General features: G+C 44.2%; 1 protein-coding gene across 1 annotated transcript in view; it reads right to left on the bottom strand.

Annotated features, from left to right (window-relative positions):
* Positions 1–25,000, bottom strand: part of igsf11 (immunoglobulin superfamily member 11) — a 109,772-nt gene that overhangs the window by 69,020 nt on the left and 15,752 nt on the right. Inside the window, exon 2 of the mRNA XM_080771578.1 lies at positions 15,943–15,981. Within this exon, the coding sequence (XP_080627704.1) occupies positions 15,943–15,981 (39 nt within the window). The remainder of the gene's footprint in view (positions 1–15,942; positions 15,982–25,000) is intronic.

The raw sequence follows: 25,000 nt of genomic DNA, 5'->3' as shown, positions 1-25,000 counted from the left end.
AAAATGTAAATTATTAAATTATTATTCATATTTTATTTTATTGTTTTATTTTTTATCCCACGATTTTGTAACCCATTTTTCACCCCTGTGTCAGTCATCTGATGTGATCCTGGGCTCTACACACCCTCCGCCAACCTAGTCCCCATATATTAGGGACAAGGGGAGACCAGCCTAGTCCCCATATATGGGGGACAAGGGGAGACCAACCTAGTCCCCATATATGGGGGACAAGGGGAGAGCAACCTAGTCCCCATATATGGGGGACAAGGGGAGAGCAACCTAGTCCCCATATATGGGGGACAAGGGGAGACCAACCTAGTCCCCATATATGGGGGACAAGGGGAGAGCAACCTAGTCCCCATATATGGGGGACAAGGGGAGACCAACCTAGTCCCCATATATGGGGGACAAGGGGAGACCAACCTAGTCCCCATATATGGGGGACAAGGGGAGACCAACCTAGTCCCCATATATGGGGGACAAGGGGAGAGCATTGGACTTGAACTCATGCTTCCTTCATGCCTGAGTGTCCGAGTTGCTCCTTTACACCTGACAGGGGGGAGTTTCCCTGGTTGGACGTAGCGTGTGGAAGGAACACGTTATTCAAACCAGTTCCTTTCCCCTCCATCAGGCGCCCCGGCTGGCCAGGGGGAGGCAGTTTAGAGACCAGGATTACTGCATGTTTTTTGTGAGGGTACCTAATAATAATAATTATTTTAATAAAATACATTTTACATGATTTCCTCTGATAAGTCCTACACACTAAACCCAAGCGTTTAGGTTATAAACTGTTTTAAACACATAATTTGTAACACTTTTTAAACGTGTCACAGTGTTTAGACTATAAACAGAAGAACATGTTTAATCGCCCGTAACACTTTTTAAACACATAAACGTGTTTAGTTTTTACAATCAAAGTCAGTCATATAGGTGTTTAGAATTTGAACACTAGGTGTTCTCGTGAGGTGTTTGAGTGAACTCGTGTTCTACTGTATTGTATGAATATTAATAAACACCATTTTATTATTACACACATGGTGTTTAGGTTTAAACGTGTCACATGTTCCAGGGATTTACAGTGTAGTAGTAAAAAGTAGTAGTAGTAAGGTTGAAATAGGTTTTTTGCAAGTATAAATTAATCCGGGTTTTACAGGGTTAATCCCACAGTAGAAACACATTGTTTCTATTTCAGTGTTTCTCAACCTTTTTCATGTCGAGGACCCCCATAAGTGTCTGTATCCGACCACAGACCCCCATAAGTGTCTGTATCCGACCACAATTTACAATTTACAATTTAGGCATTTAGCAGACGCTCTTAATCCAGAGCGACTTACATTAAGCAAGAACAAAAGCATGGGAATACATCACATAAAAACATTCATCATGAAACATACGTAAGCTAAGAAAGTAACAGTGGAATATCTATATAATGAAATTTATACGTATAAACTTTACATATATACTACTATGCTATACATATGTACTATGGCGTGCTATGACTATATACAATGCAATTCTAGTGCTGTCTACATAACATGCTATAAGTCTGTTTCAAATGCTATCTAAGTCTACAGAAGTGCTATCTAGGGTAGAGTAAGTGCTATGGGCCATACCCCCATAAGTATCTGTATCTGACCACAGACCCCCATAAGTATCTGTATCCGACCACAGACCCCCATAAGTGTCTGTATCTGACCACAGACCCCCATAAGTATCTGTATCCGACCACAGACCCCCATAAGTATCTGTATCCGACCACAGACCCCCATAAGTGTCTGTATCTGACCACAGACCCCCATAAGTATCTGTATCCGACCACAGACCCCCATAAGTGTCTGTATCTGACCACAGACCCCCATAAGTGTCTGTATCTGACCACAGACCCCCATAAGTGTCTGTATTCGACCACAGACTCCCATAAGTGTCTGTATTTGACCACAGACCCCCATAAGTATCTGTATCTGACCACAGACCAATAATAATAATAATAATAATAATAATAATAATAAAAGTGTAAAATGACTCATCCTGCAGGATCTCTTGTCCACTGCAGTCCCTCCCTGACATTTTAGTCTAGTTTTTATTCGCTGACGAAATTGTCAGTATATTTAGTCTTATAGTTTTTGTCATCATGGCTTATAGTTTTCACGTCGTTTGTCGTCAGTGAGGAAAAGGTAGTCGACGAAAATGTTTCCGTCGTGGTATTAGTCGACGAAAACAACACTGGCGGAACAAGCTTGTAAATACGTGGAGAGACCCTTTAGTTGTTCGCTGACTGAACACAATGAAGACGGTTCATGTTTGGAGACGTCGCTGTAAGGAAACGATTTGATTTGATTCTGTAGAAACACAGAGGCTGGATTACTGTTAATGGCACGCACGCACGCACGCACGCACGCACGCACGCACGCACACGCACGCACGCACGCACGCACGCACGCACGCACAGCGGTCAACTGAATGACCTGATGGACAGACAGACAGTGTGTGTGTGTGAGAGAGATAGAGATGAATTGACAGAAAGACAGAGAGAGACACACACACCAGCGCTAAAACAAAGTTCCATTTAGATGTAAATTAATCCCATGGTCAGTAAAAGCCCCACATGCGCTGTGCCCTGCCAAATGGGCACACACACACACACACACACACACACACACACACACACACACACACACACACACACACACACACACACACACACACACACACACACACACACACACACACACACACACACACACACACACACACACACACACACACACACACACAAACTAAACACACACACAAGCCCTTTCTTTTCTCCTCGATTTGTAGAGACAGCACGCACACACGCACACGCGCACATGCACGCACACACACACACACACACACGCGCACACGTGCACATGCACGCACACCAGTATGTTTTTTGGGGGGTATAAATCCAAATCTAAGCAGCTTACCACAAACAGCCTACTTTTCATTTGTGACATTGAGGCTTTTAATAAAGTCACTTCATTACAATCATATTTAATAATGCATTGTGAGCTTGTAGATCTGATACTTTCAAATGGCCAAATAGGGCTGAAGAGGTCACTGTAAGTTTTGTATTAATAATGTTTCCTTTAATATTTTCTACTCAGTCCGTGTCTCATAGGAGGGCTGTGGGCAGTTCAGAAACCAGTCTGTGTCTCATAGGAGGGCTGTGGGCGGTTCAGAAACCAGTCTGTGTCTCATAGGAGGGCTGTGGGCGGTTCAGAAACCAGTCTGTGTCTCATAGGAGGGCTGTGGGCAGTTCAGAAACCAGTCTGTGTCTCATAGGAGGGCTGTGGGCAGTTCAGAAACCAGTCTGTGTCTCATAGGAGGGCTGTGGGCAGTTCATAAACCAGTCTGTGTCTCATAGGAGGGCTGTGGGCGGTTCAGAAACCAGTCTGTGTCTCATAGGAGGGCTGTGGGCAGTTCAGAAACCAGTCTGTGTCTCATAGGAGGGCTGTGGGCGGTTCAGAAACCAGTCTGTGTCTCATAGGAGGGCTGTGGGCGGTTCAGAAACCAGTCCTGTGTCTCATAGGAGGGCTGTGGTCACTTCAGAAACCAGTCTGTGTCTCATAGGAGGGCTGTGGGCAGTTCAGAAACCAGTCTGTGTCTCAGCTTGCAGATGTGCTATTTTTGAAAAGTCGTGACAATGAGGCACAATTAACTTTGAATATATATTATTATATATATTATAATATGTATTCTTTCAGAGCGAACGGCTTTAACTCAAATCTTTGCTTCACACTATGTTCTGGGTCGTTGAGCACCACGGATACACAAACATGAGGTTGTTCAGAACACTGTCAGGATTAGCAGACATTTTGTAGAAACTAGTGTCAGGTCATAATGGGTTAAGTACTTAAAAAGTAGAAGTACTTAGTTCCTTTCGGGCACTTTTCCCAGACAGAGCGGTAAGGACCCCGGGGGAGGGGGGGGGGGCTGCCTGAAGACAAGATGAATAGCTGACTGAGAGACTGCCTGAGCATATTTATAGCATGCTCATCTGTCATCTGACACACACACACACACACACACACACACACACACACACACACACACACACACACACACACACGGCTGCTGTTCCTTCACGGCTAAAAGGAGTGTATGTGAGTGTGTGCGTGTACGTGCGTGCGTGTGTTCAACAGACAGAGATAAAGAATATAGCTACGTGTTGGCGTGTGGTTTCACAGGAAGCTGTCACACCTTAAAGGTGATGTCACAGGAAGCTGTCACACCTTAAAGGTGCAAGTGATATTGTTTTTGAACCTCTCCTATGTACAGGTCTAATGTCTGACCAGTTCCTTTCCCCTCCATCAGGCGCCCCGGCTGGCCAGGGGGAGGCAGTTTAGTGACCAGGATTACTGCATGTTTTTTGTGAGGGTACCTACCCTAGGGGACACGGGGAGAACATGTGAGGGTACCTACCCTAGGGGACACGGGGAGAACATGTGAGGGTACCTACCCTAGGGGACACGGGGAGAACATGTGAGGTTACCTACCCTAGGGGACACAGGGGAGAACATGTGAGGGTACCTACCCTGTGGGACACAGGGAGAACATGTGAGGGTACCTACCCTAGGGGAAACGGGGAGAACATGTGAGGGTACCTACCCTAGGGGACACAGGGAGAACATGTGAGGGTATCTACCCTAGGGGACACAGGGGAGAACATGTGAGGGTACCTACCCTAGGGGACACAGGGAGAACATGTGAGGGTACCTACCCTAGGGGACACAGGGAGAACATGTGAGGGTATCTACCCTAGGGGACACAGGGGAGAACATGTGAGGGTACCTACCCTAGGGGAAACAGGGAGAACATGTGAGGGTATCTACCCTAGGGGACACGGGGAGAACATGTGAGGGTACCTACCCTAGGGGACACGGGGAGAACATGTGAGGGTACCTACCCTAGGGGACACGGGGAGAACATGTGAGGGTACCTACCCTAGGGGACACAGGGAGAACATGTGAGGGTACCTACCCTAGGGGACACGGGGAGAACATGTGAGGGTACCTACCCTAGGGGACACGGGGAGAACATGTGAGGGTACCTACCCTAGGGGAAACAGGGAGAACATGTGAGGGTATCTACCCTAGGGGACACAGGGGAGAACATGTGAGGGTACCTACCCTAGGGGAAACAGGGAGAACATGTGAGGGTATCTACCCTAGGGGACACGGGGAGAACATGTGAGGGTACCTACCCTAGGGGACACGGGGAGAACATGTGAGGGTACCTACCCTAGGGGACACGGGGAGAACATGTGAGGGTACCTACCCTAGGGGACACAGGGAGAACATGTGAGGGTACCTACCCTAGGGGACACGGGGAGAACATGTGAGGGTACCTACCCTAGGGGACACGGGGAGAACATGTGAGGGTACCTACCCTAGGGGACACGGGGGGGAGAACATGCAAACTCCACACAGAAAGGCCCTTTCGCCAACCCCGCCTTCGGGTATGGGCACTGGTGATGACACGGAGGAGGAAACACGCCGCCAGCGCCCACAGCGTCCCGAGCGGGGAATCGAACCCGGGACCTTCTAGCTGTGAGGCGACAGCACTATACCGACTGTGCCACCGTGCCCCCTAGGGGGCGCCACCGTGCCCCCTAGGGGGCGCCACCGTGCCCCCTAGGGGGCGCCACCGTGCCCCCTAGGGGGCGCCACCGTGCCCCCTAGGGGGCGCCACCGTGCCCCCTAGGGGGCGCCACCGTGCCCCCTAGGGGGCGCCACCGTGCCCCCTAGGGGGCGCCACCGTGCCCCCTAGGGGGCGCCACCGTGCCCTGCGTTCAGAGGAATTCTGACTGAATCCTCTTCTGTTCTACAGACGCTGCAACAAATAAAGAAATAATGAATAAAAAAATACATCCTGGCAGCCTGTTGGCGGCTCAGCATGCGTGTGTGTGTGTGTGTGTGTGTGTGTGTGTGTGTGTGTGTGTGTGTGTGTGTGTGTGTGCATGCACATGCGTGTGCGTGTGTCTCTGCGTGTCGTTTGAAGAACAGAGAGAAGAACATTCAGCAACAGCTCTGAAGGCCTCGAGGGGTTAAAACACACGCGCGCACACAGACACACACACACACACACACACACGCACACGCACACACACACACACACACACACACACAGACACACACACACACACACACTTAAAGACATTTGGAAGACAGAGATCTGCTTTGTGCTCAGACAGAGTGGGGGAGGAGGGGGGAGGGGGGTGATGGGTGGAACAGTGTTGAATGGATGAAAGAGAAAGGTGGGCACTGGGGTGGCACACACACACACGCGCACACACACACACACACACACACACACACACACACACACACACACACACACACACACACACACACACACACACACACACACACACACACACACACACACACACACACACACACACACACACACACACACACACACACACACACACACACAGCTCTGCGATCAGAAGCTGTGTGGTACGGAGCCTGCAGTCATCATGTTAAATATCAGGGCGGTGGTTCTCTGAAAAGAAAATCACCCATTCATTCACGGTTTCTGACCCATTGACATTATATTTTATTTCAGTTTTTTTTTCATGTCATGTGAAAGCAGGGAATCATAGCTTCAAATTGACATATTGGTTGTTCAGTTTGACCCTCCAGTTGTGGAGATATGGCTTATAGAGTAATGTCTGGCAGAGAAACGGCGAGTTGAGAAAACAGGCTTGAAAAGGTTCACTTCTGTGGACTCTAACATTACACCTATAGCTACATGTTTAAGCATTTATTTCATATTTACATGTCTTCTGTGGACTCTAACATTACACCTATAGCTACATGTTTAAGCATTTATTTCATATTTACATGTCTTCTGTGGTCTCTAACATTACACCTATAGCTACATGTTTAAGCATTTATTTCATATTTAAATGTCTTCTGTGGACTCTAACATTACACCTATAGCTACATGTTTAAGCATTTATTTCATATTTACATGTCTTCTGTGGTCTCTAACATTACACCTATAGCTACATGTTTAAGCATTTATTTCATATTTACATGTCTTCTGTGGTCTCTAACATTACACCTATAGCTAAATGTTTAAGCATTTATTTCATATTTACATGTCTTCTGTGGACTCTAACATTACACCTATAGCTACATGTTTAAGCATTTATTTCATATTTACATGTATTCTGTGGACTCTAACATTACACCTAGCTACATGTTTAAGCATTTATTTCATATTTACATGTATTCTGTGGACTCTAACATTACACCTAGCTACATGTTTAAGCATTTATTTCATATGTACATGTCTTCTGTGGTCTCTAACATTACACCTAGCTACATGTTTAAGCATTTATTTAATGTTTACATGTCTTCTGTGGACTCTAACATTACACCTATAGCTACATGTTTAAGCATTTATTTCATATTTACATGTATTCTGTGGACTCTAACATTACACCTAGCTACATGTTTAAGCATTTATTTCATATGTACATGTCTTCTGTGGTCTCTAACATTACACCTATAGCTACATGTTTAAGCATTTATTTCATATGTACATGTCTTCTGTGGTCTCTAACATTACACCTATAGCTACATGTTTAAGCATTTATTTCATATTTACATGTCTTCTGTGGACTCTAACATTACACCTAGCTACATGTTTAAGCATTTATTTCATATACACTCAAGACACGCTCCATATATGGCCAGACCTTATCAGACCTGTTCTGACCTGTTCTGACATTCCATATGTTGATCTGACCTCATCAAACCCTGTACACTCAAGACATGCTCCATATATGGCCAGTACAGAATTCATTCCATATGTTGATCTGACCCCCCCCATGCCAAAGCGCCAGCCCTCGCCCAGCAGTCTGCCGTCACCCAGAACAGACTTAAGTGTCTGTTCTGTGTCACAGACACAGTGCATGTGCGCTTGTAGATCTGCCATTCTCGCCACACAGCTAAGCAGGAAACGTGCCATTACCACGGCATCACGGCATGCACCGCCACAATACAATTTAGTCGACTACAACTACAGTGTGCTATACATTCAGTCGACTAAAACAACTCGACGAAAAGCTAAAAAAAAAAACTTTCAAGGTGACTAAAAAATGACTAAAACCAAAGGGAAATGATCAAGGGAGACGCGAGGCGGAAGCTTTCCTCGTTGAAGATTCACAGACGTAAAAGAAAACATGAATCTAGAGCGACTCATCCAACATTAACACATGAATCTAGAGAGACTCATCCAACATTAACACATGAATCTAGAGAGACTCATCCAACATTAACACATGAATCTAGAGCGACTCATCCAACATTAACACATGAATCTAGAGCGACTCATCCAACATTAACAAATGAATCTAGAGAGACTCATCCAACATTAACACATGAATCTAGAGCGACTCATCCAACATTAACACATGAATCTAGAGCAACTCATCCAACATTAACACATGAATCTAGAGCGACTCATCCAACATTAACACATGAATCTAGAGCGACTCATCCAACATCAACACATGAATCTAGAGCAACTCATCCAACATTAACACATGAATCTAGAGCGACTCATCCAACATTAACACATTAATCTAGAGCAACTCATCCAACATTAACACATGAATCTAGAGCGACTCATCCAACATTAACACATGAATCTAGAGCAACTCATCCAACATTAACACATGAATCTAGAGCGACTCATCCAACATTAACACATGAATCTAGAGCGACTCATCCAACATTAACACATGAATCTAGAGCGACTCATCCAACATTAACACATGAATCTAGAGCGACTCATCCAACATTAACACATGAATCTAGAGCGACTCATCCAACATTAACACATGAATCTAGAGCAACTCATCCAACATTAACACATGAATCTAGAGAGACTCATCCAACATTAACACATGAATCTAGAGCGACTCATCCAACATTAACACATGAATCTAGAGCGACTCATCCAACATTAACACATGAATCTAGAGCAACTCATCCAACATTAACACATGAATCTAGAGAGACTCATCCAACATTAACACATGAATCTAGAGCGACTCATCCAACATTAACACATGAATCTAGAGCGACTCATCCAACATTAACACATGAATCTAGAGCGACTCATCCAACATTAACACATGAATCTAGAGCGACTCATCCAACATTAACACGTGAATCTAGAGCGACTCATCCAACATTAACACATGAATCTAGAGCGACTCATCCAACATTAACACATGAATCTAGAGCGACTCATCCAACATTAACACATGAATCTAGAGAGACTCATCCAACATTAACACATGAATCTAGAGAGACTCATCCAACATTAACACATGAATCTAGGGAGACTCATCCAACATTAACATCTCCTGCTGACTAATCACCTTCCAACGCACGCTGCGCACCGATTGGTGGAGAAGAAACAGAGTACATTAACTCATACTGCACTTAAAGGACAACTTTTCTTTTTCTTTTTCAACGTTTCTTTTTTTTATAGAAAAGATGAAAGGCTAAAGATTCACAAGCTTGCTATATGCTGCTTTTGATGGTGGTGTGTGTGTGTGTGTGTGTGTGTGTGTGTGTGTGCACCCACTGCACACTAAACGAAGTGGAAACCGAGCTACACTTCCTAACCATCTGTCCATTGTACCAAGACATCAGAGACACATACTTCCCACAGATTACAACCACACACACGGAGATTTTGAAAACATGACCAATGACAAAAAACTCCCATATCTGCTGGGCGAAGTACAACAATGTGCAAACACAGCAGCAAGATTTGTGAGTTGCTGTGATAGGAGAAGGATATCAAATGGAACACAACCACCCTAAAGACTAATCATTGTGTATATTCCTGCACTATACCTGCATCGAGTTATCTTGGTACACAGAAGTTGATCTATTGAAGATTCTGACCTTCAAAGTACATAATTTTTGTTTTGATTGTATTGCTGTATTGTTGTATTGTTCTTTCTGCTTTGGCAATGTAAACGTATGTTTTCTCATGCCAATAAAGCCCTTTGAATTGAAATTGAATTGTGTGTGTGTGTGTGTGTGTGTGTGTGTGTGTGTGTGTGTGTGTGTGTGTGTGTGTGTGTGTGTGTGTGTGTGTGTGTGTGTGTGTGTGTGTGTGTGTGTGTGTGTGTGTGTGTGTGTGTGTGCGTGTGTGCGTGCGTGCGTGCAGTTAACACGATGAGGTTAACTGTGAGGTTCGTCCGGAGACTAATTTAGAATTTCAGCCTCGTCTGGTGTAAGACAATATGACACCCCCCCCACACCCCCCCCCCCCCACACACACACACACACACACACACATAAGTCCAGACTGACTGACACCAGATTCTGACTTCTAAATCATTACAGTTTTTCTGAAAAACCCCATGTTTCTATGTCAGTGGTTCTCACAAGGTTAAACCTCATGTTTCTATGTCAGTGGTTCTCACAGGGTTAAAACCTCATGTTTCTATGTCAGTGGTTCTCACAGGGTTAAAACCCCATGTTTCTATGTCAGTGGTTCTCAAACTGTTTCATGTCAAGGACCGCCATAATTATCTGTAATTGTCCACCGACCCCCGTCTGAACATATGCTGTTCCTGGAAGAACATATTTTCAGATGGGGGTCTTTCGACAGAACGCATGACTAGTTTACATTGTATGGTCATATATGGGTTGCCAGGTTGGTTCTGTCTGTGAGCTGATCAGATATGGGTTGCCAGGTTGGTTCTGTCTGTGAGCTCATCAGATATGATGGGTTGCCAGGTTGGTTCTGTCGGTGAGCTGACCTACAAACACACATTTGACAGATGTGTTTCTCTGCTTCATTTCTCTCCCTCCCTCCCATTAGCCACACACACACACACACACACACACACACACACACACACACACACACACACACACACACACACACACACACACACACACACACACACACACACACACACACACACACACACACACACACACACACACACAGTGTGTTATTGACTGTCTGTCTCTCCGGCTGACACTGAGTGACACCTCCTGACCCAGTTCACTTTCTCATTAGGGGGACGGGACGGGTCGGGGGGACAGGTGGGAGATCAATAAGAAGGAGTTGGGGGAGGAGGAGGGGGGGGGGGGGGGGTTGGGGTGGAGGAGGGGGGAGGAGGAGGGGGGGGGGGAGGGGGGGAGGAGGAGGGGGGGGGGGGAGGAGGAGGGGGGGGGGAGGAGCTGCATGGGGACCTCCTCAAGGACCCTGGTGGTCCCTGGAGTCAGGGGGGGGGGGGGGTTGTCTCTTCTATTATTAGTGGAAGATTCTGTTACTTAGAGACGTCCTAAACTATGGAATGAACTTCCCATTGCAGTCAGAACTACAGACTCACTCCCAATCTAAACTATGGAATGAACTTCCCATTGCAGTCAGAACTACAGACTCACTCCAATCTAACTATGGAATGAACTTCCCATTGCAGTCAGAACTACAGACTCACTCCCAATCTAAACTATGAATGAACTTCCCACTGCAGTCAGAACTACAGACTCACTCCAATCTAAACTATGAATGAACTTCCCATTGCAGTCAGAACTACAGACTCACTCCCAATCTAAACTATGGAATGAACTTCCCATTGCAGTCAGAACTACAGACTCACTCCCAATCTAAACTATGGAATGAACTTCCCGTTACAGTCAGAACTACAGACTCACTCGAAATAAAGGATGTATGTAACTCACGTTAGAATTAAAATGTAAATTTTAATTAAAAATATGAATGTTCCATTTACATGTCGCGCAGACTGCTTCTCTGCTCCCAGGAAAGTTCTTTATTTGTTTCAACAACGTTTCCACCCTTCTGATATAGTTATTACATCGAAAAGACTTGACAGGATGTCGTGGATGAAGTTTCACGTTCCAAGTTTATATAATGAAAAAAAAAAACGTTATTATAAACGCAATTTATGAATTAATCTTTGCATAAGAGGTTTCTCTCGGCTAGTCTGCTAGTTAGCTCGTATCTGACTCACATGTAACAACAAACCCAAACTAAAGGCTCCTAGCCCGGATATCCGGCGCTATAGCATAAAGCATCATGGGAAATGCAGTTCAAGCAAAACCCCGTTAAATTGTACATGGCAACAGAAACAGCTATTCTAAGTGAATTAAATTATTTTTCTAACTCCAAACTGGTTCTTTTTAAACTGTAAAAAATAATACTATGAAATAAACACCTTTATAAACATTATGAAATGAAACGTGAAATATGAATAACTATATATTCCAAATAGTTATAACATCTTCTGGGTCTTCGCCAGGTAACATGTAACCCCCAGCCCTCTTCATAACACATACATATACACTGACCCACTGGCTTAAATGAAAGAAGTTGAATTTTATCCCTTTCCTGTTCCCTTATCTGCAAAATAAATAAATGGTATCCAGGCCTTGCTGTGAACTTTTACTCCTTTATGGTTTTAGGTTGTTTTATTAATGTCTATTTTTATATCCATTTTACCATTGGGTTTTATAGGACAGTTTCAGACCATGGTTTAGGTATGCGGTCTAGCCTAACTTGGACTCAGGGGGGTGGACGCCTCTGCCTTGCATAGTCCCCAGTGAACAGGCATTTTGCCCTTCACTGGTAACCCTTTTTTGGAGTAGTTTTAAATAAATTAAGGTATGGTGGGCTGGGCTTTTTACAAAAAAGCCCCCCTTTTAAATACTACACACACACACATACATACATACATACATAAGTACATACGTACATACACAATCACATTACACAAATAACATGTATTATAATAACACAAAAGACCAAAGTCACGGAAAATCACCGAGCCCAAGGCTCGGCACGGCCCGGCTAATTAGCATATTTTTTGGGGCGCCGGGTCGGTACCGATAACGTCGGGTCGGTACCGATCGACCGGGCCGGGTTCGGGCAGAGTTTGAGAACTATAAACGGGCGGACGTGCGTGCGTCCGTGTTTGGAATAGCCGATGCTAGAAATCACACGAGATGCTTTCCTATAGTTTCCTTTCCACTTTCCTTTCCTAGTTCTATACTTCATGTTGGGGCTTAATGGGTTAAGGTGGGTATTTCGGGGCGTGGGGTTTTAAGCAGCCTGCTACAGCTCCAGTTGCCATGGTGACACTAATAATATTCATCCCTCCGGGCTATGGGATATTCCTGTACAGGTTATGAAGACAAAATGAGGCCATTATTCTCTGTCGCGCACACACACACACACACACACACACACACACACACACACACACACACACACACACACACACACACACACCACACACACACACACACACACACACACACACACACACACACACACACACACACCACACACACACACACACACACACACACACACACACACACACACACACACACGTGGAGAAGAGATCCAGTAGAACTAAAAGTCATTCCCAGATGTATAGATAGGTCTGTATAGTGGGTAATTAATGTATGTTTGGTAATAATAATAATAATCACAATCTACAAAGTTACTAAAGTTTTCAAATAAATGGAGTTAAAAGGTATTAATATTTGCCTCTGAGATAATAGTGGAGTAGAAGTACAATTATACCACTGCAGGAGCAATCTGATTGGTTGAAATGGCCTTCCAGCCGTGGTTCAAACGAGCGCCGCTCCACACCTAATCAAAACAAAGAAATCAGCTGCTCTGTTCTCCCAGAGCGCTAGCAAGCTGGGTGGCTAGGCTAGCTAGTTTATTGGGACATTTGTGGTTGTGGTGACTATACATCTGTCATTAAAAATCACACCCATGTGAACTGAGTGGTGCAACCCACCCCCCCCCCCACTTCTCTCTCTCTCTCTCTCTCTCTCTCTCTCTCTCTCTCTCTCTCTCTCTCTCTCTCTCTCTCTCTCTCATTAGCAGGCAACAGTGCGGCACTAATACTGTCTCTATCTCTCTCTGGCACAACAGCGCCCCACTTGGTGCTCATTGCCACATAGGCGCATACAGAGGCGGACACGGGACATTGCTGTTCCTTGGAGTGGTTGCACCACTCAAAAAATATGTTTTTTCAGCGATTTTCTTATAGTTTTAAGGGTAACTGTTTTTTATGTGTGCTTTTTAATGTGATTGACTCACTTCAGCGATGCTTGCGGAACTCGACTCCGTCTCGTTCCTGACCGCGTCACTGTCGTGGCAAAAATCACGTTAAACAAACACCCTCTCATATAATATTGCTCAAGTACAGATACTAACCAAAAATGTAAAACATATATATATATATATATATATATATATATATATATATATATATATATACATACTTCAAAAGTAGGGGTGCACGATGATGAAATGATGAGCGATATTGATCTCCGATAGCGACTCTGACCCCAGAGATTAAAATAGGGTGCATTTTGCATCCCAAAACGCAGTTCATAGTTAAAGGGACGCAATAAAACAACGACCTCTGCATCCACGGGATGCACTACTGCACTACTGTACTGCTTTTTATTCTAGTTTATTTCGCTAGCTTTAGTTATTATAATAATCATTTCTTCTTCTGTTTTCTACATGAATAATAATATAAACACGTTATAACCATATAATGAAATGGGAGTTAAATGCTGCAAAAAAAATAAAAAAGGGAAAATATGACTCCTATATAACGTGGTTGAAGTGGGACTCACTGGGGGGACGGGTCCGTGTGGAGGGGGGGACGGTATGTGTGTGTGTGTGTGTGTGTGTGGGGGGGGGGGGGAGGGTCCGTGTGGAAGGGGGGGGGGGGGTATTTGGGGACGGTATTAAATGTCAGGTTTGGCACGAAGAGAAAAAATAGTACAAAACAGTAAGTGACACCTGCTGACAGCTGACTGTGTGTGTGTGTGTGTGTGTGTGTGTGTGTGTGTGTGTGTGTGTGTGTGTGTGTGTGTGTGTGTGTGGTCACAGTAGCACCTTTTCAAACAGCTCAGCTTTAACACAGAGCTGTCAACAGGTGTCACAAACACACACACACACACACACGCACACACACGCACACACACACACAGACACACACACACTTGACCTGTGTATGCCTTCAAAATAGAAGGTCCATCACTCTCACTCTGTGTGTGTGTGTGTGTGTGTGTGTGTGTGTGTGTGTGTGTGTGTGTGTGTGTGTGTGTGTGTGCGTGCGTGCGAGAGAGAGAGAGGGGTAGAACGTACATAGAGCAGATGGTGAGGATTACATGTGGACTAAAGTGATCTGACCAGAGAAACAGAGTTTTCTGCCTGCCTGTCTGTCTGTCTGCCTGTCTGTCTGTCTGCCTTCGGTTGTCTAGCCCCACTGAAAAATCTGCCATTCATTTTCCCCTCATAGAGATTTATTTGACTTACAAACACATATATGTATATATGTATATATGTATATATGTATATATATATATATATATATATATATATATATATATATATATATATATATATATATATATACATATATACATATATGTATATATGTATATATATAGTACACAATGTGTACTATAAGCTTAAACTACCAACTGTCATTAAGACATGTGAATCCCTAGACTCCTTCAAAACCGCTCTCAAATAGGCACCTATATCGGACGCCTGCAATTCCAAACGGGCCCCCGAAAAAGCTCCTCTATGATGACTTCCTGTTCAGGGCTAGAAGTGTGTATATATTTGTATATATACTGTAAATGTTACGATGAATTGAACATGGTGGACCCTCTTGTAAACAAGTGTAATGCTTTATGGTGTCGTCCACTCACAGTTATCACTCCATGACATCACTCCATGACATCACAGCTGTCGTGATGTCACAGCCCCAGATGCAAACCAAAACCACAACAACCACAACAACAACAGAGCAGACATGTTGCGAACGTCGACCTTTAAATAAATAAAAAGGTTCCTTACCTTTACCTGTGAAGGTGTGACGAACATCCAACCAGGAGCCTGTAGGGAGATAAACAACCAATCAGGAACCGGCAGGAAGACAACACACATTATAAACAACCAATCAGGGAACCGGCAGAAAGACAACACACATTATAAACAACCAATCAGGGGCCTATTTCACGAAACTTGGATTAGAGATTAAGCCGGGCTTTAACACATATCCTGGCTTAATATATCCTGGATCAGTGCTTAACCGGTTTCATGAAAGCTGGTTGATCTTGCCAGATTAACTTAACCAGTTAACCTGGATATGTTGAGGCTTGATTCGGTTTCATGAAAGTGATGCTACATAAGTTACCATGGGAACTTATGCTTTGGACTTAGCCTGCTCCGGACCAGGCTAACAGCCAGGTTTAACCTAATCCTGATGTCTTTACTGTTCATTAAGCAGTCAAACTGATCACAAACCAATGATGTTTTCCAGATGTATTCAATTATTATGGGTTTATGTTGCCTTATTTGTATCGGTCTGCATTAAAGGACTAATTTAAGCACTATATAAAATCAAATAACCAAAATATATAGGCTGCACAACATCATGACAGCTTGTGAGCTTGTAGATCAGCTGCTTTTGGTGAATGTTCCCCATGAATAGGTTTGCTGTCGTGCAAGTGCACGGTTAAGAATAATTATTATATTATATTATTATTCTTTGTAAAAGTGAAAACCACTAAATATTACCATTACTCATTGTTTTACAACATATTGTAACGTTTCACCCACTACTAGTCCTACATACTTACACCTAGAAACCCCATTCAAACCTATTTAGGTTCATCCTACGGTGGACATGTGTGCCTGAAAAGGAATCTTTGAAATGTTTCATAGTTTTAGAAATATAGTGCTTTCAAATTTGAGACATTTATAGGCAGATAGTGGCACTTCAAAAAATCACTTTCACCTAGAAACTCCATTCACACTTTGTAAATTTCAGCTTACTGTGGAAACACATGCTGGAACTTTTTACTTTGAAATGTTTTGTAGTTTCGGAGTTATGTAACTTAAACGCCCAATGCATTCTCAATGGCAATAGCACAAACTTTGGCATGCTAAATGAACCCATGAACCTATGACCCTCACCAGTCTGGCCCCTGTCTGGAAAACAAACCCCCTTCCCCAAAGGTAGCTCCCTCAGAGGAGGGAGTTATGGCCAAATATCACAATGCGACAATATCATTATGCTTACAATATTAAGAATTCTGTTTTAAGTTAATAGTAGTGGTAAAATGTAAACTATATTTTTGGGGTAGTTAATCATTCAGTCTATCCACTATTGAAAGTATGTTCTCTCTTTAATTACAGCAGCAGTATTTATTTTAGAAGCTTAAGTCCTTGCATCAGTTGGTCTTGAATAGATTAGTAAAGACAATGAGATATACAGAAGGGGGCTGTAATGCAACTATTAAGGATGCAAACTGCCTTAATACCCCATGAAGAAGAAGGATCAGTAAATCTTTGATCCACAGAAGGGGTCTAGAGACAACAAGCCAGACTGTCTATTAAGCCAGGCTTGCTGATCCCGGCTCGCCAAATCCGCCAATTCTGAGCCTCGCTTGGCTTTAGTGGAACGGAATAAACCAGGCTGTAAAGATCAGGATTTAAAAAGCCTGGCTTTGGCCTATATCCTGGATTAGTTAATCCAAGATTCGTGAAATAGGCCCCAGGACGCTGTAGGGAGACAACATGTTTTCCCAACGTGTTTTGTCAAACTGCACTGCAAAAGGACACATGTGCACGCACACACGCATGCATGCACGCACGCACTCACTCACTCACTCACTCACCCACACACGCACACTTTAGATAATTAGTCAGGTATGCGGGTACTGGGGGCATTGAGGGCAAAGCCACGTTTGCAATTTAAAATGTCAATTCCATTTTCTCTGTTTTCTTCCCCAGAGGAGCCATCCTAGACTATCTACATCAGGGGTGCCCATTACGTCGATCGCGGTCGACCAGTCGATCGCAAGCGCTGCGCAAGTAGACCGCTTGGCCCTGACATGAAAAAAAGAAAAAGAAAACAATCCTCGAGTCGCCTCGGGCAGGCGGCGGCGGCGGCTTTAAACCCCCCCCCCACAATGCAGTGCCTTGTTTTCAAGTGTGGGGAACGTCGGGTCTGTTATTGTTAAACAAACACATTAAAAGGATATCTATCCATCATTGTTCATATAGCAAGATGCGCGCGGCAAAGAAGCCTAAAACAAATCACTTCCATGCAGAGTTTCACGATGTCACATTCCAAGTCCAACTGCGTTTGCCTTACTCGAGGACGATCATTTGGAGGCCTGTTTAAGACTAGCTGTCAGCAGTGACTGTCCGGATTACGCAGCGCTGACGGGACTCCATTCAGTGCAAGGCTGAAGGCAGTCATCTGATTAAAGGGATAGTTCAGATTTTTTTTAACTTAAATTGTATGAAATTGTATTGTCCATTAATAGTGGTTGCAACTGGCCTATTAATTGATTACCAGAGTCCTGTGGTAGGAGTTCTGCTCTGGTTGAGTTGAGTGGTGCATTATTCCTTCATGTGATTGTGTATGCTTTTTATGTGTGATACTTTTAATATTTGTAACATTTTATGAGCAATATGTTATTACAAATTGAAATTGATTGACGTTATTACAAAGAGTAACTTTAACAAAATAAAGGTGGTAAATAAATAGAATTGATTGATTGAAACAGTCCTAATGCCTTAATGTTATTTATTTTGAGTATTTTAAGTAATGGGATAATATTTCTTTGGTTGGTAGATCACCTTGAGCTGGCAATTTTAAAATTGACCTCAAGTCAAAAAAGTGTGGGCACCCCTGATCTACATGCTAAATGGTAAATGGTGCATTTATATAGCGCCTTTATCCAAGGCGCTTTAGATTGTGTGCATTACATTCACCCATTCACACACACACACATTCACACACCGATGGCGGAGGAAACCATGCAAGGCACCAACCTTCAGTTTGGGTTCAGAGTCTTGCTCAAGGACACTTCCACACTAACTCTGGGGGAGGAGACCACAGGGATGGAACCGGGAACCTCTAACTCTGGGGGAGCCCACAGGGATGAAACCGGGAACCTCTAACTCTGGGGGAGCCCACAGGGATCGAACCGGGAACCTCTAACTCTGGGGGAGCCCAGAGGGATCGAACCGGGAACCTCTAACTCTGGGGGAGGAGCCCACAGGGATCGAACCGGGAACCTCTAACTCTGGGGGAGGAGCCCACAGGGATCGAACCGGGAACCTCTAACTCTGGGGGAGGAGCCCACAGGGATCGAACCGGGAACCTCTAACTCTGGGGGAGGAGCCCACAGGGATGGAACCGGGAACCTCTAACTCTGGGGGGGGAGCCCACAGGGATGGAACCGGGAACCTCTAACTCTGGGGGAGCCCAGAGGGATCGAACCGGGAACCTCTAACTCTGGGGGAGGAGCCCACAGGGATCGAACCGGGAACCTCTAACTCTGGGGGGGGAGCCCACAGGGATCGAACCGGGAACCTCTAACTCTGGGGGAGGAGCCCACAGGGATCGAACCGGGAACCTCTAACTCTGGGGGAGGAGCCCACAGGGATCGAAACCGGGAACCTCTAACTCTGGGGGAGGAGCCCACAGGGATCGAACCGGGAACCTCTAACTCTGGGGGAGGAGCCCACAGGGATCGAACCGGGAACCTCTAACTCTGGGGGAGGAGCCCACAGGGATCGAAACCGGGAACCTCTAACTCTGGGGGAGGAGCCCACAGGGATCGAACCGGGAACCTTGCGGGTTACCATCCGGCCACTCTCCCGCTGACCCACCGCCGCCACATGTGTTGGTAAGACATGGGTCAGGCTAAGAAGTATTCCAATGAGTTTGTTTTGGGAGGTTTGTAGCTCGGTCATTTAGTCAGACAGTTATATATTATATATCTATGTCAACCAGACAGTTATATCTATGTCAACCAGACAGTAATCTAAAATGTTCGCTTTAAAATAATAATTATGCACAAAATGTCCACGGTTATTTTGTATTTTCAAAAATAGCAGATCTGCTAAAGATTACAAGATCGCTGTCCTGAAATTTACAGTACAGTGATACACTGTGTGTGTGTGTGTGTGTGTATGCGCTCATTGATTGTGTGTGTGTGTGTGTGCGCGTGCACACACACACACACACACACACACACACACAGTTAATTAAATTCTGGTGTGGCAACAACGAACAGAACATGAAGTAATTATAGCGCATGGATCTGATGTCATGCACGCTCTGATGCACACACACACACACACACACACACACACACACACACACACACACACACACACACACACACACACACACACACACACACACACACACACACACACACACACACACACACACACACACACACACACACACACACACACACACGATACTCCATGTCAGTGCATGTCAGACGGTTTCATGTCAAGCCCCAGATTAATATAAATTGAATTAGTTTCACGGACGACCAACATTTAAGAAATATCGGGACAAAAAAATGATCTAGCCTACATGTGTGTCTCCATCGGGTCTACTAATTCTATAGGGAATTCGTTTGCTTTCTGTATCTGAAAACAGTGTTTTGAGGGAATTCGTTTGCTTTCTGTATCTGAAAACAGTGTTTTGAGCATAGACTGTAAAAAATATGGACAAAGCGTCCCGCGGGTCTAACGTGAGCGTAAAATGAAGCCTGTCAGTCCTTGCAATGGAAGTCGCCATCTTTCTAGATCCGTTTTGGCCCAGTTCAGGCCAGCTGGCCCATTGGCTGGCCCAGACAACGAGGCGGGACTTCCCCCTTCTTCTTCGTTTAACTCTAGTGGGTGGGGGATCCCGTTCATAGACTGTAACGGTAGCCACGCCCCTCAGAACATGCGCGACTTTAGGGTCATTTTTCTAATAAATGGGACCATAATTTTCCAAAAAGAATATTATGACATTAGAAATGAGACTTTAAACTAGTGACTGGAAGCAGAAAGTATTCATGGCCATGTTTATTAAGGTAATACAGTCTAGGTGAAGTTGGGCCCAAATACATGGACTTCTATGGGGCTATGGGTTTTTTTGAGCCCAATGAGAGCGCCACAACAGGCCATTATATGAACTTTCATTTCCTTAGTGGCTTCACAAAATATCCGTCTGACTGCCCCCCTGGTTAAATATCCGTCTGACTGCCCCCCTGGTTTTGAGGGAATTTGTTTGCTTTCTGTATCTGAAAACAGTGTTTTGAGACTACTCTCTGCCTATGGGACGAAGCCCAGACCCGTACTCTCTGCCTATGGGACCAATGTTTCACATGGGCCTGTTATAGCGCCACCAACACACACACACACACACACACACACACACACACACACACACACACACACACACACACACACACACACACACACACACACAATCTCAGGCACTTTAAACAGTATTCCGAGTCATTACCCACAATGCACCACAAGTGGAGTGGAACGCCGTTCGAGTTGAGTGTCAGTCTGTTGCCATGGAGACCATGTCACTGTGGTAGTCTCTCTACCATCTCTCTCTCTCTCTCTCTCTCTCTGTGACTGATGACATACCAGTCACTGTGGTAGTCTCTCTACCATCTCTCTCTCTCTCTCTGTGACTGATGACATACCAGTCACTGTGGTAGTCTCTCTACCATCTCTCTCTCTCTCTCTCTGTGACTGATGACATACCAGTCACTGTGGTAGTCTCTCTCTCTCTCTCTCTCTGTGACTGATGACATACCAGTCACTGTGGTAGTCTCTCTCTCTCTCTCTCTCTCACTCTCTCTGTGACTGATGACATCAGTGCCAGTTGTGAGCTTGTAGATCTGCTATTTCCAGCAAGTGTAAAATCAGTCATTACGACGGCATCAAGGCCCGCCTAAATACAATTTAGTCGACTTAATTTACAATTTACAATTTAGGCATTTATCAGACGCTCTTAATCCAGAGCGACTTACATTAAGCAAGAACCAAAAAAAAAGCATGGGAATACATCACATAAAAACACATTTATCATGAAACATGCGTAAGCTAAGAACGTAACAGTGGAATATCTATATAATGAAACTATACATATAAGCTATACATCTATACTACTATGCTATACATATACTATGGCGTGCTATGACTACATACAATGCACTTATAAATAATAAACTGTAGATTTAATCGACTAAAATCTCATGACATTTAGTCGACTGAAACTAGATTCCAGGTGACTTAAAATGTGACTCAAACTAAATGAAAACTGTTCAAGAGACTTTAATGACTAAAACTAAATTAAAAATGTGCTGCCTAAAAACAACACTGTCTCAACACGGGTGTGTTAAAAACAAATTAATAGATTAAATCATCTGTCATGATCAAAATGGAGGTTGAAGTTACAATGGGTTTTCTATAGGGCATTTAATACCAAATATCTAATTACTGAATCGAGCAACTTATAAACTGCCTGGGGTGTTCACATGATAATTATAAACTGCCTGGGGTGTTCACATGATAATTATAAACTGTCTGTGTGTTCACATGATGATTATAAACTGTCTGTGGTGTTCACATGAGAAATATAAACTGTCTGTGGTGTTCACATGATAATTATAAACTGTCTGTGGTGTTCACATGAGAATTATAAACTGTCTGTGGTGTTCACATGAGAATTATAAACTGCCTGTGTGTTCACATGAGAAATATCCTGTGAAATATCCCTTTAAGTCTCACTCAATGTGTGTGTGTGTGTGTGTGTGTGTGTGTGCGTGCGTGTGTGTGCCTCGTTCTAACGGTACCATGTCCTCTCTCGCCCACTCTCACTTTTTCGCCCCCCCCCCTCTCTCTCTCTCTCTTTCTTGCCCTTCTCACCATCCCACCTCTCCCCCTCTCCCTCTCCCTCTCTCTCTCTCTCTGTAAACTCACACATAGATTGATGTTCTACTATAGGCCACGCATGCAGAGAAGTGGAGCAGTGTGACCTGATGGTTAATGTTATACTGAAACTTCCGTGGTTCCCAAACTGTGGTGCGTTGCACCCCGCTTATAGGGGGTCCATCTAGGGCAGGGGTAACCAACCTGGGGTTCGCGAGCTACCGGTAGCTCGCGGGAACCTTTCACGTCGATCGCGAAGTGACGGGCAGCCAGCCATCACTGCCAATACACAGCAGAATGTCGTACGCAAAAAAGAGCAGATCTACAAGCTAACAACGTGTAGAGGCTCGATGCATTTTAGCTTGAAGATCTGTTCCCCTTGCTTCCACCGCACCGCCCTCGGCCCTCCCCCTTTTAGCACTATGTGCTCATGTGCTGCTGTGTCCTGTGTGTCTGTTGTTCCCTCGCAGTCGCAGGCAGCACAGCGTCAGAGTGAACGCAGTATGATAGCGCCCCCGACACGTTGAATACTAAACTTATTTGTAAAGTTCGAACGCCAACTTTTAACCAAACGTGGGAGAAACACTGTGCACGGCTGCACGCACAAATAAAGAGTGCACTCACGCACGCACACAGATTATTATCGATCAAAACAATCCTTAGCGTCGTTGATAATATAACTTACTATAAGTATTTATTCTAATTTAAGCTTTAGTCTGTGTGTGGATGTGTGTATGTACATGCATTGAGCCTGTCAGAAATAGCAAAAAAACAAGTGTTTTTTCTAACATGTTTTAGTGGTAGATCTTGGCTTACAATTGGGAATAAAATGGGCTCTTGGGCTTGAAAAGGTTGGTTACCACTGATCTAGGGGGTCCATATAGGGGTCCTTCTAGGGGGTCCATCTAATTCTAGGGGGTCAGCAACATGAACAGAACACATTGCAGATAACATAATGTGTAACATTAGAGCTGATATTATCAATGGTGGTGCTGCTAGCTCAAACCTTCAAACAGCAGCTAATGGTCCCAGGGTAGATCTCTAAACCCTTAAAACAGCAGCTAATGGTCCCAGGGTAGATCTCTAAACCCTTAAAACAGCAGATAATGGTCCCAGGGTAGATCTCTAAACCCTTAAAACAGCAGCTAATGGTCCCAGGGTAGATCTCTAAACCCTTAAAACAGCAGCTAATGGTCCCAGGGTAGATCTCTAAACCCTTAAAACAGCAGCTAATGGTCCCAGGGTAGATCTCTAAACCCTTAAAACAGCAGCTAATGGTCCCAGGGTAGATCTCTCCAGGGGGAGCCTATTATCGTTCTGCGCAATTGATGAAGACGAACTCCGCAAAACCATATCACAGATGACATCATCCTCCTGTTCAATTCTCACCAACTTTCTCAAAGAGGTCTCGGACAGTGTGATTGGAGATATCCTAAAAATTGTAAACAGCTCTCTACAACCGGGCGTCTTTCCAGACTCACTGAAGACTGCTGCAGTTAGGCCCTTACTCAAGAAACATCCCTCTGTTTTGGGTAACTATATCGACCCATTTCAAATCTGCCCTTTCTGGGCAAGGTTTTAGAATAATGCATCTTTCATCAATTGGATGTGTTTCTACAGAACAATAATGTGCACAACAAATTCCAATCTGGCTTTAGGAAAGGTCACAGCACAGAAACAGCATTACAAGTAATTAATGATCTTAGGGTGTCTGCTGACAAGAGACATGTATCTGTTCTATCTGTAGTAACAATATATATATATATATATATATATATATATATATATATATATATATATATATATATATATATAATTTATTCATCATGCCAGATTATGGCCTGACAGCGCGTTGCGTGTTCGAGTCCCGTTCATGATGACCTTATCTGTGTGTCTCCATCTTAAAATATTGTTTGCTTTGCGTCGGGAGGCTGTGTGTGTGTGTGTGTGTGTGTGTGTGTGTGTGTGTGTGCACATGCGTGTCTCCTGGGTCCTAACCTAGATTACAACACACACACACACACACACACACACACACACACACACACACACACACACACACACACACACACACACACACACACACACACACACACACACACACACACACACACACACACACACACACACACACACACACACCTTCATCATCATTGAT

Source organism: Protomyctophum bolini (genome assembly GCF_963924005.1).
Source record: "Protomyctophum bolini genome assembly, chromosome: 9".
Lineage (NCBI taxonomy): Eukaryota > Metazoa > Chordata > Actinopteri > Myctophiformes > Myctophidae > Protomyctophum > Protomyctophum bolini.
The sequence above is the reverse complement of the archived record's forward strand: the minus strand, read 5'-3'. Positions and strand labels throughout refer to the sequence as shown.